Source organism: Dermacentor albipictus, chromosome 1 (assembly GCF_038994185.2).
Source record: "Dermacentor albipictus isolate Rhodes 1998 colony chromosome 1, USDA_Dalb.pri_finalv2, whole genome shotgun sequence".
In the NCBI taxonomy this organism is placed as follows: Eukaryota; Metazoa; Arthropoda; class Arachnida; order Ixodida; family Ixodidae; genus Dermacentor; species Dermacentor albipictus.
In genome coordinates, this window is record NC_091821.1 from 200,453,967 (window position 1) to 200,480,939 (window position 26,973).

Sequence of the window (26,973 nt, forward strand, 5' to 3'; positions counted from 1 at the left end):
CGTTGGACCATTAGGGTTACAGAATGGGTATCAAGAGAAGGGAAGCGCTGTAGAAGACGGCAGAAAACTATAGATGGTGCGATGAAATTTTAAGAAACTCGGGGGTGCTAGTTGGAATCGGTTGGCGGCAGGACAGGGGTAATTGGAGATCCCAAGGACAGGCCTTCGTCCTGTAGTGGACATAAAACAGGATGATGATGATGATGATGATGATGATGATGATGGTGGAGGTGGTGGGCCCCCCCGAAAAAAAATCCTGGGTACGTGCCTGATATATATATATATATATATATATATATATATATATATATATATATATATATATATATATATATATATATATATATATATATATATATATATATATATATATATATATATATATATATATATATATATAACGCCGCGCCGGGAAACGCCGCCGCGGTAGCTCAATTGGTAGAGCATCGCACGCGACATGCGAAGGTTGTGGGTTCGGTTCCCACCTGCGGCAAGTTGTTTTTTCATCCACTTTAATTTCCATTAATTTATCATTACTTTATTTCATTTATTAAGCACATGCAATTTCCCGTATGTTGTACTTGGTGTCAGTGTTTGTTGGCTTCTCATTATATGACTAATAAATATCGGGTCCCTCGGTTAACCCCCTTTCTTCTCGTTTATTACATAACGAGGGTCTCGAATCCGGCAACATTGATGCCTTCAGGTAGCATATGTGGGTTTATTGACCAGTTGCCTTCACCCGAAAAGATCACGTTCTCGTGACGCCTGCGGCAAAAAAGACGTTCCACGTCCGCCGCCAAGGTCTGTGAGTGGGGGCGCTGGCTAACACTCCCAGGGTTCTACTAGTACACATAAATACCCAAGAAAGTGGATGGGGAAACGCCGCCGCGGTAGCTCAATTGGTAGAGCATCGCACGCGACATGCGAAGGTTGTGGGTTCGGTTCCCACCTGCGGCAAGTTGTTTTTTCATCTACTTTAATTTCCATTAATTTATCATTACTTTATTTCATTTATTAAGCACATGCAATTTCCCGTATGTTGTACTTGGTGTTAGTGTTTGTTGGCTTCTCATTATATGACTAATAAATATCGGGTCCCTCGGTTAACCCCCTTTCTTCTCGTTTATATATATATATATATATATATATATATTCACGAGAACTATTTTCCGCCGCTAATTTTATTTTCTCTTTCAGAGAGACAATATATAATTCGCAGACCTCCAGCGTAGCAGATAATCCCCCCTCCCGTAGTGGTCCTGGCCCCTTCCACGAAAAAAGGAACCTACAGTGACACGTCGACCGGCCGACACAGGGCACTACCTAACATTCCTCCACCGACGTTGAATAGCACACCTTTCTTTTCAGTTCTACACCCTCGCCCCTACCACATCCTCGGTCATTGCCCACCCGCCTTACCCCTCTCCCCTTTAGAAGAACCTTACCGATATATAAGCATATGTTGCCGTGAAAAAAAAAAAAAGTCCACTTGTCGAAACGTTGGCACCTGCTCTCACCTTGACCTCGTTTTGCTCATCGTCAAGAAGAATGTTTGGATGTGTGCGCTTCTGCCTACCGTTACTGTGAGTATTTATTGACGCAGTTTAATAAACAGGCTGAAGTAAGCGAAAATCTGCGTTCGAGTTTCGATAATAGTTACGTACTTCAGGAAGAAGCGGACTATCGTCTGCTCGCGCTCGGCCACGGCCTCCCGTGTCGGAATGAAACATTGGCCACCCTGCTTGCCGATGTCGTAGCCGTCTGGTCTTGATCATTTCGACTAGTTTTCAGCACTCAACTAGCCTCGAACGACGCAAAGTTTAGGGTCAGACAACACGCGCGCTTACTCCTTGCCACTCTTGCTTGTTAGACGGCTTCTCAGATTTTGCCTCGTATTGAGATATTGCTAGCGCTTCAAAATGCGCAAGTTCGATGTGGCTACTATCTGTCGGTCAAGGTGGTGCAGCACAAAGCCGGTCAGCACCATGCAGCACATGCGTCTTGCGCTGGAGTTTGAGGGATAGTGGCGGCGCGAGAAACGTTATCTGGGTAGTACCAGCTTGGGTAGTACTGAGCCCTGGCTGTGGCGAAGCACGTTTATAGCCCGAGTTTTGCGTCGATTCGCACTTTCTTCTGCCCTGTTGCGAGTGCAAAAAGGCTCGTCACTTCTCACAGACCACGCCGACCACTCTGCGAGCTAGCCACAACCTATAGTTAAACGAAAACAGACGCTCCGTGTGCCGTGGGGCGTAATGCTGGAAGCAGAAGGAATCGGCGACGCCGATCCTGAGAGACCTAGCTCAGCCTCGAAAAAGCGTCACCGTCGTTACTGCTGCGTCGTGGGCTGCCATGAACAAGAAGGCCTGAATCCCAACATCAGATTCTACCGTTTTCCTTCAAGGCCTCACGAAGCGGAGTGCCGGACGTTCTGGATAACTGCAGTTCGTCGCGCTGGGGAAGTGAAACTTCGCGCCATGCTGACTGTTTCGCCTGTCATGAAGCTTGCTTGATTATCTGCGTTGCTCAAATTCGGTCTTTTGCACCTACAGATCCCGACGGCAAACCGTGGGAACCAGCGCCGAACACCAGGATATGCAGTCGCCACTTTGTGGGCAACGAGAAAAGTAATTGGGCCAGTCACCCCGCACGCTGAGGCGAAAGCTGAAATGCATATATGCAGTGAACAGCCGCATGTGCATGCGTAGAATGAGAATTCATGCTTTCTACAACACAAATTGCTATAGTACGTCCCTACATAGGCAGCTGTGCAACACCAAACAGCACAGCAGCGAAAAGTGTACCGTGGCAAGCACCAAGAAGCTGGGAATGCACAACAGTGCGAGTAGCAAAAATGAGAGATACAGTATATAATTTACAGGTCAAGTCCAACATCTCACTTCAGATAATCACTATTAAATGGCGGACCGACATAGCAGCAGACATGGTTGGTGATTCACGATTCGAGACCCGGCCACAGCGACAAATAACAATTCGACCGGTGCGAAGGGGTGAAGTGACCAGGTGTGTGCAAATGACCACAATTATAGTCGGGCTGATTCGGTGACAATTCACTACCCCAATACGAGCAGCACAGGTTAGAGAGTTAAATATACTCAATCTTGACCTCAAGCTAGCACGTTGAGGCAGCGCAACAAGGTAGTATTGATTACAGCACATCGATGTTCGAGTGCCGTCATTAAAAGCTACACCAAGCGAGCAGGCGTAACTACTTCTCTAGCGGCATGCACTCAACAAAGATTGCAGGAGGCCCGCCGTTTCGCGGCATGTCGACAGACCGTTGCCGTCGCGGCGCGTACCGTCGTGCGCTCGAGCAGTTCCGTACACATGATATCTGCTTATTGCTGCTGTGAATTCATTTATAGCAAGCATTTTAAGAAAATTAAAATAGCAGTTTAATATCGTGCGTTCTTCCCTAAACAGATCTGTGTGATTTAGAGATTCCCATGAACAGACAATATATGTATGATGTTTATGTAGTGATCTAATGTTTCATTACGCAAAACGTTGGCGCGCTCACTTCCGTTATTTATTTGTCAACATTCAGTGCTACCAAAACCGGCTTGTTCGGGTAAACAGTACCGAAGAACGCAAAAAGAAGGGTGCCGCTGTACAAAGCCTTGATTGCGGTTCCTCAGAATACGGTACTGGCACTGTTCGTACCAGCAGTCATACCAGACGAAGATAAATAATATGATCTCGATCAGTGCAGAAAAGCATATGCGCATTGCAAGGCGGCGCTGAAAAACTTGTTACCAAAATATCCGGATCGCATTCGGCAGGAATACGAACTGGCGGCCAACGTTTTCTTACGGAGAATAAGGGCGGGTACGGGGTTTTGGCACCTGATACGCTGGAACTCTTTCTTCCAAAAAAGAAGAGATCCTGTCATAGCAAACCAGACACATCTGGAGATCGCTGGTTGACGTGCAACATTGGAAAGCAAGCCGACGTATTCCACCTCGTATGAAAGTGCGCACTCTTTACCCCGCACTGACGCAAGATTATAAGCAGGCTAACCGCAGCCCTATGTTCCGCAAGTTTCCAGCGATGAAGGAGGTCAAGAGGGAAGCCACAACACAAAAAGGGCTTCCTGTATCCTCTCGTGGAATCTTTCTGCGAGACGTCTTTGTATACGGGGGTGGGGGTACAGTGCTAACTTGTCCTGTCCGAGTTCTTCTTTCTCAAATTCATCCCCAGATGGTCACCACCTAGAGGGGATGTCGTATGCCCGTTTATTATGAAATAAACATTTGCTATAACAAACCTGGTTAATAGTGAAATAAAACCTTGATATAAAAATTACGTCGTGGAAGCATACGGCAGACGCAGCATGTCATTTATATTGCTCCTACTTCAACCTACACACCAGTGTGATCACAAGCAACCGCCCGCGTAAGTATTACAACAACATAGGTTGTTGTAATACTTAATCGTTGTTGTCGTTGATGATCGTTCAGGAAGGCACTGCCGCATGATGCGTATGCTGTCTTTTATTCTTCAAGTTACAGTTGTACAAATAAAAGCATTTCCTTTAACATGTTAAGATTTCGTCAGAGCAGCCGTTATAAGGTACTTGCGCACCAGCTCCTCCGAGTCGTCCTGCCTCCGTCCGCGCTCCCCAGCCTCCCCTCGACAAGCCCAACCAAAGTCGTAAACTTGAGGATAGTCTCGGGGTACGGGGAAGCAGCCGGCGGAGGGAAGCGCCGTCCCATTGTAAAGGCGGAGCATCTGGAGTACCTCAAGTCACGGTACAAACAAAAGAACTAGACAAACGCAACAAAAGAACACCAGTGTGTACAAATGTATCAACATAGGTCTCCGACCATCGGACAACTGTTTTACGGTCGCCAAATTCAAACGCTTACCAGTGTATTAGTAACATCTATACTCCTCGACGCAATACGTTGAAAACTGCATGTGCTAACGGTGCTACTACTTCTAAAACTACGGGAATATGGCGCGTATTTGCAAAGGAGGTAGCATAGTTAAGCAACAAGTGCAGGCAATGCATGCATGAAAAGCTCCATAAAAGGTGGCCAGCCTGAACCGAGAACCGTTATTTTTAATTTTCGGTTTCGCTCGAGAGTGAATATATATATATATATATATATATATATATATATCGTACCGTTTCTGCTCGATTCCGATTCGACCGAAAATAACGTTTTATTTTATTTTACCGGTTTTCAGTTTAGTTCCGGCTTATACCGTGAGTATATGTTTGTGTGAGTGATTACACTTGTTCAAATAAAATGTTTGGGTCGAAAGGGAGCCCACTGCCTGTGTTAATATTTTTTAACGGTTGCCCAGAAAATCCCCAACTTTGGGCTACTAGCCAGCAAAAAAAAAAAAAACGCGATTTCTCCTTGGTTTTTCTTTTTAAAGATAACACCCGATTTTCGTCCCTCGAATTAAAGAAACATGTGGATCCCAGTTTCAGAGAAATTGGTCATAACACTAAATTGAAACCTATTCTAAGAAGCAGCGGCAGCTTCGTTGAACATTCGCAAATACAAAACCGTAAATGTGCAAAATTCTTTCGTGATCAGTTTCATTCGAAGGTCGAATCAATGCCAGCGACAGCAAAAACTCGATGCCTGTTCAGCGTAAACAACATCCCGGAGGCTACCAGGCCTCATAGGTATATATCCGGGGCGTCGATGACTGCGCATGTGGAGAAAGTGCGTCATTAGAGCCCCGGTGACATCACGCGCCAGCGCCCATACGCATGTTGGAAGGTGAGCATGGCGCGCGAAAACAGCGTGAGCCGCCGCGACGCCACAGAGCGGTGACTGTTGTCGGAGGGTCACCTTCGAAGAAGGGCCAGGAGCGCCGTCGTCCATAGACGGCGAGTTAGTAGGACTGCAAAAGACACTTCCAAGTACTTGCATTGTTACTACCCTTAGAGGCGTCTAGGCTGCCGGCCATGTGGTCTGCAAAATCGCTCAGCGATGAAATAAACGATACCTAAATATCATTGAAACGTCATACGCCATCATCAGAGCAATTCTTTTTTACAAAGCAAACTTTTATATGCCTACTTTCCTATCGTCATTATACATAGGTAGGCACAAAGTATCGCCATCTCGCGGATCTGCGTGGTGACGATTGCGTGACGTACGTGGCACAGGCTTTCGGTGGGGCCCGGCATAAAACACTGTCATGTTTTATTCCTGGCCCCACACATACAGAGCCACACGCGCAGTGCTAGAGGACAAGGTGCGGGACGCGTTGGGACACGAATTTTGTCGTTGCTTAGGCGAGCAACGGTGGAAACAACCGAAGAGGAGACGATACGTCGTGCGATCCTGTGCCACGGTGCCGCGCCGAAACCAAGCTGTTCAAAGGGGAAGCCGTCATCTAACGCGGGCTCGGACGTCGCGCTATGCGCAAGGTTGCGTGCTGAAACACTCGCGAGGTTTTCACGCGTAGCGTGACAGATGTGTTGCAGTCGAACACCGGCATACTTTTCAGGCAGCGCGAGAGCGACGAAGCGAGCACGATGCGCGAAAAGGAACAGCATCGCGTGAGCGGTGCGCGTAGGCGGCGGCGCGCAGCTGTCGTCGGCGTGGCCGGAAAATGTGAAGCCACAGACCGCGGGGCGCCGCGGGGAGCGAGTTTCGCGAGCCGCTGTAACCAGTGGGGCCTGTTAGGGTTGGCGTCTGGTACCACATGCGGAAAGGAATTTCATCCGGCCATCTTCGTCGAAATGAGGCGTGACGTCTCCTGCGATGGTTGGCGTCCCGCACCACGTGCAGAAAGAACTTTCTCTCACCCGACCTTCTTCCACCACGCCTCGTCGAAATGAAGCGTGACCATTTCGAGTGTCTGCCGGTCTGGCGGAAGCCCCGCAGTGAACAGGCCTCTTTTGTGTGCGTGTGTGCGCGAGTTTAGAGAGACCCTTTCCTCGAACAAACTACAGGAGAACTTCCACGAACCCGCAACGCGCAGAAGAGACGGACTGGCGTCTACAATTCCAGGATGCGGGACGACCTCCTCCTTTCAGCAGGCTCGGTATAACCAGAGGAGGAGTGGCCCTCTTTCTGTGCCGATCACGTGACGTTGACGGAACCAAGATCCCTCCCCCGATTGTAGAGAGCCTATTTTAGTGGCTCCGAAATGTACTTTTGATCACTTCATGCTCTTCTCATTTTCTTTCATCTACCTTTGAATAAACCGTGCAAGTTTCGCACTAGCAATCGTCTCGCCCTTGCTTCGGCGCCTTGGTCTACCGGATGCCTGCAGCCTGCCGACAACGCCACGCTACCCAATAAGTAACCTCGGTCGAGCTTCGATAGGCAGGCGCCGCTACAACTCGGCAGGTACGATACGCTACCCTGGAGTACGCAACAGGCCCTGGAAGAGGGGCTCCACCAATCATAACCAAACAACCTATACTACAATAAACGTTTACTCTCTCTCTCTCGTGGCGGCGCCAATGGTTAGGTGGACGTGTTCCTGCCAAAAGCGTGTCGACTGCGATAATACCCGAAAAGGCGCATACCCATGTGTCGGGTCGGTACGGCGCGGAGATGTGTGCATGACGAGGTGTGAAAAAGGGAGTGCAGCTCACACGCGAATTTGTTTCTAAAATATATAGGCCTAAATTCGGGGATACAGCCCTTTCACAAGAATATATGGTATATGTAATGCTTAAAGGTGTGCGCGTGTGGGTGACGTGAGAGTTGGCAGCTCTCCACAATTTGTGTGATCGTGACATTGATAGGAAGTGCACACAACTGATACGTGCCGGTTATTTTTGCATTTTAATGGTAATGTTACTTACATGTTAGAGAGGCATTTACGCATAAATTTCTACAGAATTGTACTTCAAATCATAAGGCGCCATGTTAGCAATTCAATCGCACCAGCAATATCAATTTGACTTGAGGTATGTAATATAAACCCCACAGACAGGCAGCACAAAATGGAGACATATTTCGTTGCCCCGACATTCACCCCACCTTCATCCTCCCCCGCCCCCCCCCCTCTCAAGAAAGAAATGTTTTTGCTCCAAGCAGGAATTATTTACGCACAGAGACAACTTTTGTAATGTGAGCAGGCGGTAGAAACAGCTAATCGCTATAGCTGATTTGTCATGACATGTCACTTCGAATGGATACCAAACAGGCACCATTTGTATTGGCACTTACCCCATACATGCCTACAAAATGATGGTTGAATCTGCACATTAGGCATCCTTAATTGTTCAAAACTCTCTGATGTAAAATTCTTGAACTCAATTCAAATGAAGTCATGTGAAATGGTGTTCGAAGTGTAGTATCTCAAAAATCTTAATATTTGCACGCCCCTGGCGTCTATTAAGTACGTTTTGGGGGGAGTATTTAGTTTTGCAACTGAATATCATATTATTTGAGCTATTCAAATAGCTTAGAGGGATCAACATGATGAGTTCGTCAATAAGATAGACACCAATGGCAAATTCTTTAGTTCATGCACAAACAGGGAAGTTCGTCTGTACAGCATAACAATACACGTAATGTAAGAAAGGTACATGCTAGGCACAAAGTCTTCACTGCTGGCTCAATTTCGATCAAAATAAAGTTTTTTCTATCTCTCAATGCTGGCTGTGTAAGTGCGGTTGGCGTCTTTAAAATGAATCTTGATTACATATTTTACTTCGTCCAGAAAGGAAGCTAGTTTGTCGTTCTTGTGAAGCAGTATCGCGAAGCATTTCGTGTACATTTTTTTCTCTGAACCAGTTTTTACCCTACCATCTAAGCTCTGTGAACAAACTATAGCGATGGGCAAACTGATGTATTTCAACAAAATAGGAGTGTGATAGATTAAGCAATGCCCCAGGCCACCTTCTTGTGGTGCTCTTGCGAAGACATTACATTTCGCATCCCCACACACACACAAAAAAAATATTTTCGTAGGAGTGAAAATTCGGTGGCCCATAAGGACAATTCGTTTTAGGTTAGCCCACTGGCGTTGCTTCTCCTTGTCAACTTGAAAGATTGCAGTTGATAGAATACTGATGTGGTCAGTTTGTTACTAAAGGTACTGTTGCAACCTGCTGAGGCAAAGATTTTGGGCCTTTGAAGGGAAATGAAAGCGAACATGCCAAAAATAAAAGTGTCAACAAATATCTGACATTCGCACTGTGGGCATCATTGTGATTGTGCATATTGTTTAAACATTGAAACATGCGTATATGAGGTATGTTCAAATGACTGCGACAAGAAGACCATAAACGTACCGTGAAGAAATTTTGCGGCAACCGGTGTAGACCTTGCAAGTGTGAATACTAGTCAGAACATTACAATGTTTGTGGTTTATTCGTGCAATCCGCCATTTGGTAGCAGTTGTGTATGTGATGCGAAAGTATCTGTGCGATTTTAGGACGCTCTGTGAACAGGTGAATAAGGGCAGGTGAATCCCCTTATGTTCTGATGCCACTCTTGAGAAGTACTTTGCACTTTAATAGAAACAGGGCTAGCGCCGTTTCGGTAACATTACTAGATTCGCTGGTGGAATGGTGGAACCCTGGCAGCGAGCACGGCGCGCTTCGTGACCGGCCAGATTGAAGCTCAGCTACGGCGGCGCTGCTCCGATTGGCCGGAAAAAGCGTATTCTGTGGGGTTCGTATAGATCTTCTAAGATTTTTATTTTCCTGTGCTCCTGCAACACAAATCGTTCACTTATTGCATGGTTTGCATAATGAAATGATGCATTTGGGCGGCACGACAGCAATGTTTTGGTTACATTTTCTTAGTAGCATAATTTGCCGTTTTCGTTGCGGAAGCAGGCATGGGGTATACGTCACTTATTACGGCATGCCTCATAGCCCATTCTGAAGCTTCGGGGCGTTAAACTCCGCAGTTAGATTACACTGGTAAAGTATTTTTTCACACAAGTCTATATTTATTGATTTGGTGGCAAAAAGCTGGATTGTTTGTTAAAAAAATCAAAAACCCTCCCTTTTATTGCGATAGCAACCATAGGAAGACTCCGCATTTCGATGGGGGCGAAATGCGAAAACAACCGTGTACATAGATTTAGGTGCACATTAAAGAACCCCAGGTGGTCGAAATTTCCGCAGTCACGTAAAACCCCATAATTTTTTAAAGGAAGACTCCAGGCGAATTTTCGCCGTCGCCTTGATGTTACCGTTGATGTTCAAGTGCGACACGATCCCATCGCGTCCCGCGTGCCGTATGCTATGAGTGCCAAGGAAAGAGTGCGAAGGGGAGTCGACAAGGGTGGTGGCTTGATGCGCGCCATTATTCCGCGCGCCCAGTGTTGAAGGTCACGGTATAGAGAGCGCGCTGGGGGGGGGGGGGGGGGCTAAACGCGCGGTAACATGACCAATGGCAAGCTGGAGGCGAACAGGGGGTCGGTAAGCGTGCGTATGCTCCTCTCGTCCAGCCATGGCTGCGCATGGCTGTCCGCGCGGCTGAGCGCATACGCGGCTCACGCGGCCTATACCTTAGATCTAATCTGCGGCTTGTGGAAATGTTCACGCGAGTCGAGATGGCTGATGGCATTGCGCGCGCTGCTTCCGCGCGCCTAGTGTTGGAGGTAGCGTGGCCTCAAGTTTCCGAGATGTCGTGAAGCGAGAGGCAACACGAACCGCTAGATCCCCACCGCCGGCGTTCTTCATCACGCCAGCGTTGTGACAGAGAGTGTTCGTGGTCATCGAGTGAGATATGTTCATGCTCTATATGCTTGTTAATTTAATTTGTAATCGAATGTTTACTGCAATTTATACGGCCGATAAGACTGTGAACCTCACTTGGTGTAGTTGTCTATACCTTGCTCTCGCTTTAACTATTTCTCCTTTAGGGAGAAACTGCGACTTTCTTTCAAAGGGAACAAATCTGGTGGGCCCAGGACCAAACTTTTTCTCTACATTTACGCGTCGCTGTTTGAGGGGCAACACCGAAAAGCAAGCCGACGTCTTCCACCTTGTGTGTAACCCGCCGTGGTTGCTCAGTGGCTATGGTGTTGGGCTGCTGAGCACGAGGTCACGGGATCGAATCCCGGCCACGGCGGCCGCATTTCGATGGGGGCGAAATGCGAAAACACCCGTGTGCTTAGATTTAGGTGCACGTTAAAGAACCCCAGGTGGTCGAAATTTCCGGAGTCCTCCACTACGGCGTGCCTCATAATCAGAAAGTGGTTTTGGCACGTAAAACCCCATAATTTAATTTTTTTTCCACCTTGTGTGGGAGTGTTACCTTCACCAATGATATAAGATTAAAAGCAGGCTACCCGCAGCCCTCCGTCCCGCAGGTTTCCAGAATTGCACAAAGTAAAGCGCAGAGCCAACAGCAGCGAAACAGAATGCTGGACTCTCTCCTCGAGTTCCTTTGGGAGACATCTCTGTCCGCGCAATTTTAATTTGCTCTCTGCGCGTTCCTTTTCCCTTCACATTCCTTTTAACACGAATGGGTCGTATAGCCGTTCGTGCCAAGTTATTATTATTATTATTATTGTTATTATTATTATTGCGATAGTAATTACATGGACAATCCAGCGAACTCACGCCGTCGTCGTTGGCGTCGGCGTCGCCAACGACGCCGACGCCAACGACGACGGCGTAAGTTCGTGTAAAGTTTCGTGTAAAGTCCAAGTGCGATAAGAATGCGGCCATGCACCGTGTGCTGTAGGCGCTAGGGGAAGCATGCGAGGGTGAGCCGAGAAGGATGGTGGCTTGGCGTGGCAGCGTCTTATCGCACGCGCAAGGGAGGAAAGCGGGGTGGGTGCGTGCCAACTTGTCACGTGCAAGGCGTGGGGAGAGCAAGGAGATGGGCGCGCGCCATAGGAGGGGGAGGGAGAGGGCAGCTTAGTGGGGGCGCGTCAGCGCTTCTACTCCGCCCGCGGCATCGCATCGTGGCTAAGCGCGGCCGCGCGCTTCCAATCTGCGGTGGGTTCGAAGGCTAGCCAACTCGAGATAGCTGATGACTTCGTGTGCGCTGCGTTCTCGCGTGCGCGGTTCACGTTGAAGCGAGAGGCAGCACGAGGGAGAATTCTCTCGCTGCTGCTGCCTCTCTGCAACACGCCGACGTTCTGACAGCAAGTGTCCACGGTCATCGAGTGAGCTGTGTTCATGTTTGCCTGTGGGAGCGTGGCACCATGCTTGCTAATTTAGTCAGTAAGCGAATGTCTGCAGCAGTTTCTACAGCTAACAAAACTAACCTTACTTCGTAGAGCTGTTTAATAATTTGCTATCGCAATCAGTGCTTCGCTTCTCGGGCGAAACTGCGATTTCATTATTATTATTATTATTATTATTATTATTATTATTATTATTATTACTACGCTGAGTGCGCCAGCACCAAGACCGTCGAGGTTTTTTTTAATATTCAAGGTATTTAAGGAGATGTTGGTGGCTATGTGTGGCGCCGGCTACTCCTCTTCTCTTACATTATAGTTATCGTCGGAAAGTTGTCAATAATCGCCAAACTGGACAAATACACACATATGAACGAACATTCACGTACTAAGTCTCAGTACTGAAATATAAATAAATGTTCGCGTAACAGAAGAGTTCACATAACATGAATACCCACAAAACCGAAATGTTCACACGCAACACATGAGTTCAAACAGCATAAATGTTCACAAAACCAAGATGTTCACACAGAAGATGTTGGGTACTTGAATGCCGCACTCTAAATGCAACAAATACAAATGCTACATGAATACGAAGACACAATGAACATGCAATTAAGGGTGTCTGTTAATAATAACAATGCGAGCAATAACTATGGTATGACTTAGTATGTTTGTGATAGTTTTGATTCCTCGAAAAAATTGTACTAAGGCGCGCGCAGTGACGCTTTGAAGTTTTTCTGTTGGCTGTGGATCTAAAGTGTTTCCTAAGGATAGTGGCCGTCTATCGAAGTCATGTGTTTTTTTCGAAAGGTTCTTGCCGGGAGCATCATGATTTTTACAGTGTAGACGAAGGTGTTCTATTCTTCTTGAGCCTCTTCACATGAGCATGTAGGACCGTTAGCTTTTCTTATGCTATACAGGAAGCTTTTAGTATAGGCAGTGCCTAGTCGAAGCCTACGATTTGTTGTTTCAACAGATCGACTAATTTTAAACGGAATATTGAATTATGTTCCAGGATCTATATTATATAATTGAGAGTTCTGCGCATCATTTATGAACAAAGTTTTCTTGGACAATCTACCGCATGGTTTGTTCAATAGGCATCGCGAATCACTCGTCGCTAGAGGAAGTAGTGATAATTCATTCTGTTTATGTGCTACACGTGTCATGTGATCAGCTGTTACATTTCCTATGATTTCACAGTGACTTGGAATCCACTGGAGTGTTATGTCGTGTTGTAGATCTTTCGAAATCATTGCGTTCTCCCGATGCTCACATATGAGGCAGAAACTTGTAGGTTAACAAAGAAGTTCAAGAACAACTTAAGAACCGCGCAAAGAGCGATGTAACGAAAAAGGTAAAAGAGACAGGAAGAGAGCGGTGTGAATCAAAGAGCAAACGGAGATAGCCGATATTCTAGCCGAAATTAAAAGAAAAAACTGGTAGGCGAGCGTAATCTTTGACTTAGGTGTCTCTTAGTGGCACCCGCACCTCGGCGTTGGCGTTCTTTAGGTTAACTTTAGGCCGACGCAGCGCACGAACCGAACTCGGAGGCAACTGTATTCCAGTTTAGCGGGTAAATATCACGCCGCCTTCTTGTGTATGACGTCATTAGGGACCATCATACCTTGGTGGTGAAGCAGTGCACTGACAAAGACAAGGCGAAGACGCACAAGAAAATGACGTCATTACTTCCGCTTTCTACTTCCAGGTTTCCAGGAATTTCGCCAAAGTCGTGCTTACGTGGGGGGTCTCTAAAGTCTACGATTCTGTGCTTTGGTGTGTGGTTATCGGTAATTTCTAATTGATTCTAATTATTCCAAGCACTTCAATAACTCAGCTTGTAACTAAACTTATGCTCTGATATCATATCTATAATGGAACCCATGAATTTTGCACTGTACTATCGTCTTTCTTTTTTTTATTTATTTTGAATTTCGTTCCCGGTCGTCTCAGGGATTTCTAGTTAATTCTAATTATTCCAGACACTTCAGTAATTCAACCTGTAACTAAACTTATGCTATGATATCACATCTATAATGAAACCCATGAATTTTGTACCTTACTATTTTTGTTCTATTTTTTTCTGATTTATTTTGAATTTCCTCCCCTGTAATCTCAGGATGTGAACCGGAAGTGCTGCGTAAGAACCAAGAGTGTCACTCGATACTCGTACCACTAAAATGGAGTTGGGCAGGTCATGAAATGCGTATAGCAGAAAACTGGTGGACCACTAGAGTTACAGAGTGTGTGCCAAGGAAAGAGGAGCGCAGTCGAGAACGGCAGAAAATTAGGTGGAGGGAGGGCATTATGGAATTTGCAGGCTCAAGTTGGAATTACCTGGTGCAAGAGAGGGGTAATTGGTGAGGGCTGGGAGAGGCCTTCGCCCCGCGCTTTAGAAAGAGAGAGAGAGCGAGAGCAAGGACAGGAAAGGCAGAGAGGTCAACCAGACTAGCACCTGGCTTGCTATAACCGTGGTGGTGGGGGAAAGGGAAATAGAAAGAGGAAAAAAGGGAGAGAGTGTGCACTGAGTGCGTGTGGAAGGATGCACAGGGACATTATAACTGGTCTCTTAAGCCGGTGCACATCAAGTAGTGTGCACTAGCGCAAGAACTGCTTTTCGTGCGAGTGACAGGTGTGGCCACGGTCCGAGTATCTTTGACTCGGAGAACAGTCTTGAGTTTAATCTGTTTAAAGTTGTCCTCAGAGGGAGGCGTTGTACGCCTTAGCAAGGGCAGGTACACAGTAGGTGCTCGATGGTTTCCTCGCACTTACAGGAGTCGCACATCGGGTTCTCGGCCATTCCGATACGATAGGAGTAAGCGTTCGTGAACGCTACTTCCAGCCACAAGCGGCACATTAAGGTTGTTTCGCCGCGGGAAAGGCTAGATGGCAGTTGTAGCCGTAGCATGGGCTCTAGTTTATGCAATCGGCAATTGATGGCACTTGAACTCCAGAAATCCTGCGACTTTTTGCGTGCAAGCAGGCGAAGTTCCCTGGCAGTGTCGGACCTCGCCAAAGGTATTGGACACGTCTGGATGTCTTCGTGGGCAGACCGGGCAGCCCTGTCAGCAAAGTTGTTTCCGACGATGTGACAGTGAGCAGGAATCCATTGAAAGATAATGCTGTGCCCTGTTTCCAGAGCATGATGTGCTTCCCTGATGTCGGATATCATCTGCTCATAAGTTCTGTGATGTAATGCAGACTTGATGCTGTGAGGAGCTGGCCTAGAGTCACAAAATGCAACCCATTTCTCTGTCGGCTGTTCGGTATAGACATATAGATAGACTGATTATTATCATTATATTATTATTATTATTATTATTATTATTATTATTATTATTATTATTAAAAATTATGGGGTTTTACGTGCCAAAACCACTTTCTGATTATGAGGCACGCCGTAGTGGAGGACTCCGGAAATTTCGACCACTTGGGGATCGAAATTTCCGGAGTCCTCCACTACGGTGTGCCTCATATTCAGAAAGTGGTTTTGGCACGTAAAACCCCATAATTTTATTACCATTATTACCCATTAAACCCCATTATTATTATTATTATTATTATTATTATTATTATTATTATTATTATTATTATTATTATTATTATTATTATTATTATTATTATTATTCGAAGCCCTGTAGTCCTCATTACAGTGCAGCCCACTTATAACTATTCACGAAACACGAAATCCTGTGCCGGTCTTCCCTCTTTTCCAGAATTGGACAACTATATTTAGTTACAACTACTCTTGATATTTTACACAGTCTCTGCATAGACTGTAAATGTTCACGGGGCAACTGTAGACACTTTCCTGCCGCTTTCCTTTCCTGCATTTACACATGATGGCACACGCATGGACACTCAGGCGAAAATCAAGAAACGAGCACGGACCTTGCACTTTGCAACAACAGTGCACCAATACACCATAGAGTAATCCAATACGAACTATCCCCAGTCGAAACACCTATGAAGGTTTTTTCTTTCTATTTCTTTCAGTTTTTTTTTCCTCTTCACAGTCGACATTCAAGCATGAGGAGAGGGAACATTCCCCTATCATGATCAATGTTATGTGCACACCACTTGGAACGAGGACTGTCGTCCCTCAGTCCTCGTTCCAAGTGGTGTGCACGCAACATTGATCATGAATTGTAACCAACTAGCCCACAGAAAGACGTAGACAAAGAAAGACGTACATCGACCAAGTAAAACTCATTAAAAGACAAGCCGTTTCGGCTTCCATACGGAAGCCTTGTTCACAATGGGCGTAAGTTTTACTTGGTCGGTGTACGTCTTTCTTTGCCATAAATAAAACATGTGCTTACTTGGTCATTAAAATCGCCAGCTGTCAAGAACAAGAGTGCGGTCGCCTCCATGATGAACTTCGCGAAAAATTGAGTGAGAGGGGGTAGGACATCTGGACTTACCAACCCTATATATATCAGTGCCTCGCTGAAACCTCTTACTGAACAAGCAATTGGCCTCAAACTCACGAAATTAGGTTAAGTTTCAGGACTCGACCTTAACCTTAATAATGAGGTTGAAGTGAAGTCGCTGACAACCGCAGAAAGCAAAGGTTAATCTTCGAAAAGCATCTCAACCTTCAGGTTAAGGTTGAGTGAGGTCGTCAAATCCGATGAGAATTCGAAGTAAGGTCGAGTCTTGTGAGATTGTTTGCCCGCCTGTGGCAGCAAATACACAAATGGCAAAACCGCTGAGCCAACGTGTCCGCTAAGTTTCCCTTTCCAGAGTTTAAAAGATGGCCAACTTGAGTACCGCTTCTGCGAGACCAACGCCACTCAGTAATCCACTCTCGAGTTAGGGAAAGACCGGAAAACATTCATGGTATATTTCCGATGCTTGCTTACAGCTTTCAGTTTCCATAAGCAGCGCGCTAGCAAGGTCACTTGCGTGCCATCGGATCTTCGGTGCGATCAAGTATTTGCAGACACGCCGAGCTTACCGTATGACCGACGGCGTGCGAGATTATACTTCGGAATCGTGGAAGTTTTTCAAAGTGTCGCTATTCAGTCGCCCGATCGTAAATCCTATTGCGGCTGGTTGCGAAACGCCGTTTTGTCATCGTGACAGCACTTCATGTGCCCCACGATCACGCCACGCGAATATGTTCATGGCTATGCGCAATCTTTCCACGCGCGTGTTCGTGCAAGGCCGAGCAGCGTGTTCTTGGCGGTCGCAGGCGCCGGACGAGCGCTATACGGCGAAGGCGAGAGCAGCTATATATATATATATATATGTAATCATATCATAAGAAGCCAACCAACACTGACACCAAGGACAATATAGGGGAAATTACTTGTACTTAATAACTGAGTAAAAGAAACGATAAATTAATGGCAGTGAAAGTGGCTGAAAAAACAACTTGCCGCAGGTCGGGAACGATCCCATGTGTTCGCATTGCGCGTGCGATGCTGTAACCAATTGAGCTACCGCGGCACCATTTTCCTATCTACTTTCTTGGGTATTTATATTTTGATGCTAGCACTAACCTTGGGAGTGTTAGCCAGCGCCACCACTATATATATATATATATATATATATATATATATATATATATATATATATATATATATATATATATATATATATATATATATATATATATATATATATATATATATGTTAGTCTTATCATAAGAAGCCAACGAACTATTGTTTGTTGGCTTCTTCTGATATGACTAATAAAACTCGGGCCCATCGGTTTCATTTCTTGTGGTACATATAAGATGAAAAAAAAAACGAAAATGTGCACGTGAGACTACTAGTAAATGAATGCGCGCGCTCACGTCGTGCCTGGGTGCGAGCCACGTTCTCAGGAAAAGTACACGTAGCGACGATCGAGCCTTACACGTCAAGGATATTGCATTCCAGCTACTCCTTTCTTACCTGTTTTTGTAGGTCGCCGGTCAGCTGCTTGCTCGCCGACATTTTCCCACTGATTTGCATGAATGACCTTTCTCGGCGTTTTCGAAGTATAGACGATGTCCGTACTTTTTGAAAAGGCATGTGGATGTGGAGAGCGGCTGTGTTTGCGCAGTAATATGATGAGAGCTTGGTTTTTTTAAAACGTAAAATTTATTAGTAATTAAAAACAGTTTCGCAGTAGTTAAAAGTTTAGTGCCAGTATTCTCATTTCGTGCTTAGGCACGCCTGGTGACACTTTTGTGGAAGCTTCCTATGTTATATACATAAATGCGGACATTCATCCTTTTGATGTAAACAGATGCCTTGCTGCACGCGCTGCCTTCTACCGCAGAGCAACAGTTTTGCACAACATCGTTTCCACTTCTCTGCACATATTATCCTCGGGCCTCCATGGCGATCGGTGTGCCACCTATTACAAGGTTGTTTTCGCTTTGTTGCACCAGCCTGTTCTCGTCAATGTAGTGGGCCTTGCAGAACGCCGCAATTCGGTCGATGGCCTCGAGCATCATATCTTCTGGCACCGTGAGTACGATGCGGAAGTAGTTCGGATAGTGGAAACACTGCAAAAGTAAAGTGGGCGTTTGTTACAGTCAGCGATTGATCAATGGAAACCCTAACTAGGACAAATACTCGTGTAATATCTGCGGGCTAGTACTACTGAATGCGCAGTCGGGTAAATTCGTGAAGTGAATGGCGCGCGTCACAAATAATACCCCGTTAGAGTAACGCCCCTGTGATAATTGCCGGTACGCAGCACTTAAAACTCTTCTCTTCCTTTCTTCTTAGGTACAGTCGGAAAACACATCTCAAAGTTGTGCTCACACAAGCGGGTACAGTGGAGTTCGTAGTGGAAATTAAAAAAAAAAGAAACTTACAGCCTTAATTTCTGAATTCCCCGACGGAGGAGTTGCTCGAGCCATGGTCTGCCATGCTCATTTCTCTTGTTGAGATGCAAAATTCTAATACACTGTAGCGCTAAAACTCCGTGCACGCGGCCGCGCCCGCCACAGATAACGCGACCACGGGGGCCCCTAGTGGCTCCGCTCTGTCTAGGGTGCTACGTGAGACGCACGATAGCGCGCTTTGCCTGGGGCTGTCTGGAGGCAGTCTGGAGCGAGCTGCCTATCTGAACGACGCCGCAGGCGGGCTCGCCGAATGCCGCCGCCAGAAACTTGTTTCACATCTCTTTCCACGTATACTTGCTATCTTTGTTTACGCATGAGAGTCCGGCGATTTCTAAAACCGGAGGCCCTGACCAGAATGGTGCTGCCGACATGCTCCGTGACGTACCCGTCCTGGCAGGCAAAAGACGGATTCCTCCGCGAAGAGGGCCTTGACGAATTCGGCGTCGCTGTCGTACTCGGGGAATTTGCTAATCTCGAGGCCAACCTGCGAGTTACAGAAGAAGCCAGGGATCGCTGACGTCAAAACTGAACATTGCGCCCTCTCTAGCGGAGAGGCTCGCGTCCGGCGTTGCCACTCACCATCAAGTACATGGCACCCTGCGGCATAATTGGGCGCAATCCTGGAATAGTTGATAACGCTTTGTACGCATTCTCGGCGTTTTTCTGCGAGGAATAAGAAGACGGGGAGAGAAGAAAGAATGTTAAGAAATGCGAGTAAGGTGACGCGACAGTGCGTTCAAGTCGGTTCGGCACGCCATTTAGGTTCCTTACTTGCACTGCGGAAATGGTCTCCTCGTAAAATTTCTTCGGCGTGTTCTTCAAAATGGAAGGGAGCGCTCCCTGAAGAGAGAGAGAGAGAGAACGGTTGTTGTGAGGGCAAAATGCATCACGTTAGGGGAATCTACAGGAGGGACTGTCTAGTAAGATACTAGTTTGGGGGGATCTCTGATTTGTTATTTTGTTTTGCTTTCTTAGTAGTGACCATGCATCCTTACGAATCCAGTCACGTGCCTGTGTCTAGCACATTCTTTTATAATTTTTCATTTCTCGGTGCTTGCAGACTCAGTGCATCTAAGTTGTTTTGTGGGTCTGCTCTGTTTGCCGCGTCAAGTTTGCCACCAAGTTATTGTTCTTATTTTGCCTAGTGTCCTACCTACCTTTCTGAAAGAAAAAAAAAATACACGCCCGCAAAGGATTCCCACCATCAAACTTTCCGAACCACTACTGAAAACTTTGTTTTTGTACGCCTCCGTTGTTTGTGGTCTGCCCTTTTCTGCCACAAAACCTCCAACTGCCTTTTAAGGTTCGCTCACACTAGGCCGACCCGTCAACCATTTCGGTCTGCCGACAGTCGGCGACAGCGTTTTTTACCTTCGTGTCGACGCCTCTATCATACTGTACCGACGCCGAGCTCTCCGCCGACCGTCGGCATATTGTCGGCGTCGGCACAGTGTGACAGAGGCGCCGACACGAAGGAAAAAAACGCTGTTGCTGACAGTTGGCCGACCGAAACCGGTGTCGGGTCGGTCTAGTGTGAGTGAGCCTTTACTAATCTCTATTGCGGACATGTTTACTTTCCCCCTGGTATCCCTGAACCCAAGGGTTTCAACAAGGCCAGAGGAGCCTAAGCCGACAGCTGAGTGTCGCTGGGTGTCGCTAGTGTCATTCGGTGCTTTTCCAGCCCCACTATGGGCCTAGCTCCTTCCTTCTTCTATCTTTATTCTTTCTATTCTTCGTGATTGACCTATTCTTCTTTCATTAACTTCACATACTAAAGTTTTACCTGAATAAGGGCGTTGCCTCCCATTATTTTTTGGCTCAACGACTGCAGTCCTTGCTTCACCTGTAAGCCAGAAATAAGAACAAGTAAAGAACAAACTCAGATTACCGGAGCGAATTTCCAAGTGTGCGCGTACATGCCCGCATGCCAACCTCATCATGCGGTCTCTGAATCTTTATATCACTGAGCTGCGGTGCTTGATTTCCGCGGTGCACACCTAATTTTCGGGCTGTGTGCGCGAGCGCCCCACACCAGGTGACGATATGGGAAAAGTAACTTTGTGCCAATCTTGCGTATCTTGTCCTTAGTCGGTACGCCGCGTTCGTATGAAGTGTTAGCACAGCGCTGTAAATGCGTCCTTCAAAAGTTCCGCTGTTAGAGAGCTATATAGGTTTGACAGCCAAATGGAAACACTTGAACTGTAGACCGGAACAACATGTTTAGTGAAAGTACATGACTCGAAGCCCCAACCTTGGTGTTCACGTTTTAAACGGGCAAAAATCGGTGAGCAACTCACCAAACTGTGGCGTCAACGCAAAAAGTTGCTATCATGGCACCTGTAACAATACGGTTCTGAAAAGGAGAAAGCGCCCTTGTGAGGGGCACACAGGCTCACCCCATGCGCGAACACGTCGTGTCTATCGTGGATTACGATCCAACCTGTTCGCCAGCCAGGAACCAGGAATCTACGGAACGAGAGAGAAAACGTTTTTGCTCTTAATTTCTTCCACGTTGGAGCTCTTTCTATGCTTTACGCAGCACTCAACCTGTTGTGTAATATTCCCTCCTCCCAGCCTCCCCCCAACCCTCACCCACGACGTACTTTCTTTAAAATCTCATTTTCATGTGGTCTTTCTTATTATTTGCCAGCTACATACGCCAATCTGAGAGCACACGTACCAGAAGGTGTTGGTCCCTAGAGGTTTTTCGCGTACACCCAATGTATAACGCTATCTTCAAGTTACATTTCAGTGCATAAGAGAGAGAGAGAGGATGCATAGAAAGCAAAGGAAGTCAACCAGGAATAGTTCCGGTTGACTACCCTGCTCGGGGGGAAGGAGTAGGGGGACAAAAAGAGAAAGAGAGTGGAATGGGGGTAAGTGTAAGAGACGAGCACAGACAAACCGCGTACTCTATAGAGCGGTAGGGGACGGCGTTCTTGAAGTCTATCGTGAAGGCCTATAGAACGTAGGAACCTTAATAGCGCGAGTAAAGCCTTCAGTGCAGATGTTCTTTGGGAGTACTGACCTAAAGCTTTGAGTTCTGATAGTGGACGATTGTCCAATTGGTTCAGTATTTGAGTGCATAAAATAACGCGTTTGCACATACATATTAGGGATCAGCGATTATCAGCGATTATCTTAGAGAGCGAACATGTAAAAAGAATCTCATTTTATTTTATGTTCTTTATTCCCATCATCTTCTGAGTATGCTCATAACGACAGCCAAAGTCATTGCATTACCTCTTTGTGAGGCCACTGCAAGACAAAATGGGCACATCTTCACTTAGGGATCCCATTGGGTGGTACTGCTGGCCTTCGAAAACCTGAGAAAGAAAAAAAAATACACATGACGCGACTGATCGGTTTAGTCAAATTCCGATTTATTCGCAACCTATGATGGACTCACGTGCGAAACAGATATAAGAGTGCCGTTTTGTTTTACTTATATGACCTCCTACTCTAGTGCCAAAGGGACGCGCGAGAAGCGGTTATCCCTAACCATCACTGACCTTCCACGGAAAAACTGGTTGGAGCTATCTGTAATGCGGCATATACATTGCTTATATCCACAGGAAAGAGGTTGTTGAAAATCATTTTCCCCCTCATCTTCAGCAATGAAACGATGCAATTAAAAAAAGGTTATTAAGGACTCGATGGAATAAATATGCTTTAGTTTTCACCAACTTTTTTTCTGCAAGCAATAAACAAAGAAAGTGAGAAAAAAAAAACGCAGCAGCGTGCGAGACATTTACCGCAGGGACGAAGTTGCGTGCACAAAAACATTTATTGAGGGAGTGAGTTAAAAATTAAGGTAAAAATGCATGGAGAAAGGACAAAACAAGAACAGTAATCTGCAGGCAGCAGAAAAATCAACGATATGCAACAACGTGCTGGCTTTGTCCAAACTAGGAGGGTTACTTACAAAGTGTTCATATATCTCGTCGGCGATGACAGGCACATAATTTCTCGCAGCCACAGCCAGGATGTCCTTGAGGTGTTCTTTGGAATAGACACTGCCGCACGGATTGCTCGGGTTGTTGACCACGATCGCTGCGGTGTTCGCGTCAATCTGGGACTCGAGGTGCACGAGGTCCACTGCCCAGCTTCTGTCGGGCTGCGAACGGTTAGGTGGGTCAACTTTCGGCAAACAAGATCGGTACCTGTAGAGCCGAGGTTCGGCCAAGGCGGTATTGTACACTGCAGCACGGGGATTGTCTCTCACGAATGCGATGGAGGTTGTTTTACGATGGGCTTAACTGACTAAAAAGAAAAAAAAAACCTAGAGGGACACTAAAAAGAAGCACTAACTCAGTTTAGACTGATAAGGTATTCTTTAAAATTGCGATCGTCGATAATTTTGGATAATACGTTGAATATTTGCGGAGAAAAAAGATGGCCAAAGTTTTTTTTTTTTTTCGCCGGAACCCGAACGCCGGTACGTCAGTGTGACGTCATTGATTTCAATGTTTATTATTATTGTTTTTTTTAGTACTTGGACCGCGTTGGCTCAGTAAAAGCTCCTGAAACTTGCATTTGTTCAGTCCTTGGTTCGTAATCAGAATTCAGCGCAGTTCACGTTTACCGATAAAGGATTGACCAGGCCATAACAGACGCCGCCTGAATCCATAACATCACTGCGAGCTGGTGCGGGAACTTCAAGGCGGCGTCGCCACTGATCTTTCGTTTTTGCGCCTTTTCAGGCTTGCCAAGCGTCTTATCGTGCTAAGAGGGGTGTTTTTTGGCATTGTAGAAGGGTAATTCACTGTTACAGGTGAAATCATTTTAAGCTGCATATGCAAATTACGCTTCTCGAATACCAAAATGGCCTGTGTTGTCGTGAGCACATACTTGGTAAGGCAAAAAAAAAAGCGCCAATACCAAAACCAGTGGCGCCAACACCATTAAGTTATGCCGCATGATGTAATGCATTCTGGGAGGGTCTGCTGGGTTATAAACAAGCAAGCTGTACCTTGCATCTTAAAGTGATGGAAAGCTCAACTTCGCAAGTTCTAAAAAAAAAGTTTTCCGTAGAAAAACGACCCAAACAGGCGAAATTACATTGAAATATTTGGCTTTACGCTGAAGTAGCGGGGTTTCGCATTGCGCTCGATATTCAAAAGGGATACATTGATCTTCGTTTTCTGCGTTAGTTATGAGCCCTTTGCTACCAAATAAATGCAAATTAAGTCTTAAAAGAATATTTCACGAGTGTAAGCAAATTTTGTGTTTCTCTTTGTGTTTCTTCCAATTTTGATTTGTTGGTTATACCAGCATCTGGTTCGGCAAGGACGTTTTGATGTAATTCGTAAAAACAGTGTAATAGAGATGAATAATTTTTTCGGCGGCACATTATTCACGCCCTGCGAAAGTAAAAAAAAAATTGTGTTATGGTCACTTAACTCGTTAATGACTTAAAATTGACAAATGCATGGATGCGTCTCCGGGACACAGTTTGGCTATGAGCAACGCGGCAGTTGGGTGCTCTGGATCAAATGTGAAAACCCGAGGTGCTCTAACGTGTACGGGAATCTCTGCACTCGATCATTCCACACTTATTGAAATGCAGCCATCGACTCCGGGATTCTAAGCTGCGAATAATTCAACTTTTCTATTAAAATTACTTTAAGAAACAGGTTGTAATTGCATAATTGAAGGCAGTCAGTGTTCGAGGCGTGTCCAGTTACGTGTATCCCGAGAGTAGCGCCAATTGGGAGATATCCGTTTACAAACTTGAGGCTGAATGCATATGCGTTATACTTATTATTTTCCCCCAAACGAAGTTCCTTTCGCACTGTGGAACAATACAACGGGGACCACCAAATGTACTTCGTGGCAGTCTCTGGGGACGAATATCTCGAAACATGCCTCGAGCACAGCACTATAGCAGTGCTGCACTCCAGTGTCCTTGGTTTTCTTTTTCTTTTCTTTGGCGCAAATTGCCTAAAAGGCTTTGTTGAAACGCAACAGTTTCCATGGGATCAGCTTAGTTTAGTATTAACACTCGGATGACGAATACATTTATGCGTACAATGCTGCTCAATGTATGCCCGTAAGGAATTAATGGTATACGCGCTGTACCACTGAAAGGGCTCTGTCGCCAGACTGCCTGATCGCAGCGCTGCTGTGCACTTCCACTCAGTTGGGCTAAATGTTCTACCGCACGATGCTTACGAAATATTGTTTGGCATATTATATTGAAACTTTATTAATACGATAACATTCTGTGGCAGAATGGCATCTAAAACTGAACTGAATTGAATTATGGTGTTTAACGTGCCAAACCCACTATCCGATTATGAGGCACGCCGTAGTGGGGGACTCCGAATTAATTTTGACCACCAAGGGACCTTTAACGTGCCCCCAATGCACGGGACACTGGCGTTTTTGCATTTCGCCCCCATCGAAATGCGGCCGCCGCGGCCGTTGAAAAAAATGGTACAATATGAGTGGACTGCTTGAATCATGAAGCATTGCGGTGTCGGGAAGACGGATTGTTTTTGCCAAGTATGGTTCTTTTTTTTTTGCACGACGCTTCACATTGTTGGCTCTGGTTTCCCGCACTTAGTGTTATAGCACAAAGTAGACACAAACCTAGAAATGCACAATAACGTACCGTGTCAACACGGTACGCTCGGCAGGTGGAACATCTGCTGTACATGTCACGTAACTCACATGTCGAAAAGGCTTTCTTGGCGTGAAAACAATAGGCATATACAATCTTGCTGCTCGTAATCGTCGTCTTCAGGCGACTGCTTAAAACTGGTTTTTATTTGTGAGCTTCACAGCCGTTCTTCAACCTTAAGGTCGAGACGTATTGCATTTAAGTTAGAAGTTTAGTAGGACGTAAATATTCTCACAGGCACTATTCGCGTTCATAGACATTCAGACCTGTCCATATAAGTGGGTCCGTATGCACAGAAAGTTCTCATGCTGCAATTGCTCGTAAGGGCAAATTTCAGTCAATCATAACTTTGGACATTCACTTAGCGAAGGCGGTCGGCTAATGGCAAAGAACACTTAAGAACGAAAAGCTTTGTGAATTTGGTCCTGAGTGTCCGAATTATCTGGCGACAGTACTATACTTAATATCCTTTGCAGTAAAGTGCTTAGAATATAATGGTCACAAGACGTATAACTTGAAACCGTTTTGTGTATGTTGATCTTCATGCGTTGCCGTCAAAAGTAATGCCTAACCAACGAGCCTGCCAACTCATGTTGAGTAAGTTTTTTAAGTATTCTGCAATTACATTTTCCCACTTTAAACGATGAACACCTGTTTAGAAAACACTTCTCATTCTTCGGTTATTCTTACCAATAAATTGTAGAACTTGACCTTGATCCCAATGGACTCTGCATGTGTCTTGTAGACGGAAAACCCTGGCCTTGGCATCAGGATATTTTGTCCGCTGTTTGCGAGGACAGTGACGCACATCTCTAGTGCTTGTGAGCAGCCGCAGGTGAGAATAACGTCCTGCGAAACGTATGAGAAGGCTTTAGTAATCGTGGCTTTTGCTTTGCATACTTGATGAAATGAGCGCTACGAATACGCGGACGAAAGAACACATGTACGATATATATATATATATATATATATATATATATATATATATATATATATATATATATATATATATATATAACGTTTCATTCTCCCGAGCCACTTTGTCACTAAACTGTAGCCATAAATGCGACCTCTCTATCCTCGAATGGACCGCGATTCGTGGTCCAACAGACAACTTCGCATCCACCCTAAGAAGTTCTTAGGGTAGATGGGAAGTTTTCTGTTGACTTCCTTTATATTTTTTGCGATTCATTGGCGGTGGTTGCCCGCGGTCCTGACGCAAAACACTGCGGGAATGGCAAAACCTTACCTACCCGCTGTGGTAGCTTAGTGGCTGTGGCGTTGCTCTGCTTAGCTCGAGGTCGCGGGTTCAACCTCGACCGCGGCGGCCGCATTTCGATGAGGGCGAAATGCAAAAGCGCTCGTGTACCGTGCATTGGGTGCACGGTA

At 45.9% G+C, this 26,973-nt stretch overlaps 1 protein-coding gene across 1 annotated transcript in view; it reads right to left on the reverse strand.

Annotated features, from left to right (window-relative positions):
• Positions 1 to 18,185: 18,185 nt before the first annotated feature.
• Positions 18,186 to 26,973, reverse strand: part of Tat (Tyrosine aminotransferase) — an 85,401-nt gene continuing 76,613 nt past the window's right edge. Inside the window, exons 4-12 of the mRNA XM_065433538.2 lie at positions 26,275 to 26,433; positions 22,885 to 23,076; positions 22,203 to 22,285; positions 21,356 to 21,425; positions 20,743 to 20,802; positions 19,731 to 19,799; positions 19,539 to 19,622; positions 19,345 to 19,443; positions 18,186 to 18,614 (exon numbers count right to left, since the gene is read on the reverse strand). Coding sequence (XP_065289610.1) covers positions 18,429 to 18,614; positions 19,345 to 19,443; positions 19,539 to 19,622; positions 19,731 to 19,799; positions 20,743 to 20,802; positions 21,356 to 21,425; positions 22,203 to 22,285; positions 22,885 to 23,076; positions 26,275 to 26,433 — 1,002 coding nt within the window. The 3' untranslated portion in view covers positions 18,186 to 18,428. The remainder of the gene's footprint in view (positions 18,615 to 19,344; positions 19,444 to 19,538; positions 19,623 to 19,730; positions 19,800 to 20,742; positions 20,803 to 21,355; positions 21,426 to 22,202; positions 22,286 to 22,884; positions 23,077 to 26,274; positions 26,434 to 26,973) is intronic.